This window comes from Leptopilina boulardi, unplaced genomic scaffold (genome assembly GCF_019393585.1).
Source record: "Leptopilina boulardi isolate dan_hultmark-lab unplaced genomic scaffold, ZJU_Lbou_2.1 LbouV2_403, whole genome shotgun sequence".
NCBI classification, from domain to species: Eukaryota; Metazoa; Arthropoda; class Insecta; order Hymenoptera; family Figitidae; genus Leptopilina; species Leptopilina boulardi.
The window spans coordinates 386,933-389,779 of NW_026137978.1; the positions used below are offsets into that span (position 1 = coordinate 386,933).

A 2,847-nucleotide genomic window follows, 5' to 3' on the forward strand; every position below is an offset into this window, starting at 1 on the left:
GCTATACAAGATCTTGTACAAGAAGATATTCATGTTCAAAAGTTGAACTTGTACAAGTTCTTGTGTGGAAAATCTACATTTTCTTATACCAACATTTGAAAGAAGTTCTTGTCTCAAAACTTGTACCAGATCTTACACAAGAAAATTAGCAAATAAAAAATATTTCGTTCTAATACTGTACAAAAATGTTACTATGTATATAATTTAGCAACAGTAAATAATAACCTTAGTTTTAATTTTAAGTAATACATATTCTTAAGTGTTTCATTCGAGTATCATCACAAAAAATAAAAGTTTCGTGGATTTGCCCATATGTAATCTACATAAAAATGACTAAGATAACAAAATGCTTGTGCTATGGTCAGCTTCGTGACGGACCATGGTCTGATTGATTGAAACGATGTGCCGGCAAGAATACATTTGAATTAAATAAAATAAATTTTTTTTGAAGTTTAAAAATTATTTTTCTATTAAAATATTTATATCAAATTTTTCTCCTTTTTTGTTAAAACTTTGACGGATTTTATTTTGACAGAAAAAAATTACAAGTAAATGATTCCTAATAATTTTTTTTCTTCAGAAAAAGACCTTTCAAATAAGACGAAAAACATTTAAAACCATTTATTATTTTTTGAATAATTCAAATTTTATTAAATCATTGAAAAATACACTTTTTAAAAAATATTTTATTTAAATATTAACCACATTACCATCCACAAACAAAGTTCTGGCATTGGCTTCATAGATTGGTAAATTGTTGTCCTATATGAAAGTAAAAAAATATCAAAATTTTAACTAATTTTAAAAAAATTATAAAAAGTAGAGAGGATGGAAATATTGTGTATTATGTAACAATGTTATTTTCAAATCTATATAACTTCTATAAAAATGTATGTATTTTAATTTGTCGAGGGTATTCTGTTAGATTTATAATATACTTGCCAATGTTAAAAACATTTTTTAAAAATATTTTTACCATATTTTTTTAAAATTAACATTTATTTTTCAGTTTTAACAACTTATTTCAATTAAAGTTTCATTGTTATTTTCGTTTGAATGCTAACATTTTTTCCAACAAAACTATATACATATAAAAATGGGACAACATTGGGTATGAAAGAAAATGTGAAAAGAAGGAAAAAAAGGTTTTTAAATTTTCTCTTAAACTTAGTATTGTCACATTTTTATATTTAAACAGTTTTTTTGGAAAAATTGTAATCTTTAAAAAAATAGTAAAAAAATGTCAGGTGGGATAAAGGGTTAAATATAGAAAATAAGGTTTACTTTGAAAAAAATAGGGTAAATTTTTTTTATTAAATTGTTGGCATTGCAAACTACATGAAAACTATAATACTTGTATCCCAAAATAAGGAAATAAAGCAAAATGTTAATGGTTTGCTTGAATTATTATCATTATTTTTTTTTAATTTTTTTGTTAAATTTGAAATTTATCTATATTTAATTTCTTTTATGTCCTATAATAATTTTATCATATTATTATAATTGTCATTATCATTGTTTTTGTTGTAACTACACTTAACAAATTTTACTGCACCTGCTCTTATTGAAAATTTTCTATATTCACATAACTTGACTCATATAAAAACTCGTGGTTAATATTAAATATGACGTAAATTGAATATAGAAATTTTTCGTTTAGGGCAAGCGATGCACCAAATTTTTCCCAGGGTACTATTATTGACATTTATATTTTCATTATAATAATTATTTTTGTCATTATTATTGCCATTAACTTGGACATTATCATTGCCATTATCATTGGCATTATCATTGCCATTATCATTGCCATTATCATTGCCATTATCATTGCCATTATCATTGCCATTATCATTGCCATTATCATTGCCATTATCATTGGCATTATCATTGCCATTATCATTGCCATTATCATTGGCATTATCATTGCCATTATCATTGCCATTATCATTGCCATTATCATTGCCATTATCATTGCCATTATCATTGCCATTATCATTGCCATTATCATTGCCATTATCATTGCCATTATCATTGCCATTATCATTGCCATTATCATTGCCATTATCATTGCCATTATCATTGCCATTATCATTGCCATTATCATTGCCATTATCATTGCCATTATCATTGCCATTATCATTGCCATTATCATTGCCATTATCATTGCCATTATCATTGCCATTATCATTGCCATTATCATTGCCATGTTTATTTTTTTGACATAATAATTTACATTCACACAACATGTAATAGTATACTATTATTATATTTAATTAGAAACATTATTATGTACTATTATATAATATCCAAATATTATTCATTATTACTTTGATATTTTAATAATTATATATAATACGTATTTCATTAAAGTATTTCATGATAGACAACATTTCTGATATACAGTTTATTCGTTAATTCATTTTTTTAAGTATTGCTGAATCAACAGCATGAATTTTTAAACGATTTTTAGATTTTACTCGAGAACAACCAACATATATTTGACCATGACCAAATGCTGAAATTGGTAAATATATTACTACTTTATCAAAAGTTTGACCTTGAGATTTATTAATAGTCATTGCATAAGCAAGTCTAATTGGAAATTGTCGTCTTATCATTTTGAAAGGATATGTGTCTTGTGAAGGGGATAAATTAATACGAGGAATAAAAACTATTTCACCTTTAAATTTTCCAGTTATTATTTCTGCTGAAATTACTTTTTTCAATAAAGATTTTACAACTAATCTAGTTCCATTACATAATCTCTGAACAATATTCATATTTCTTAAAAGCATAATTATACATTCTACCTTCAATGTTAATTTATATGGTGGCAAACCATCTGGT

At 24.7% G+C, this 2,847-nt stretch overlaps 1 protein-coding gene across 1 annotated transcript; it reads right to left on the minus strand.

Moving 5' to 3' along the window:
• Positions 1-1,619: 1,619 nt before the first annotated feature.
• On the minus strand, positions 1,620-2,246 carry LOC127289295 (aspartate and glycine-rich protein-like). The gene has a single exon (XM_051317143.1). It carries the CDS (start codon positions 2,244-2,246, stop codon positions 1,620-1,622), a length of 627 nt encoding a protein of 208 aa, XP_051173100.1.
• Positions 2,247-2,847: the final 601 nt, after the last annotated feature.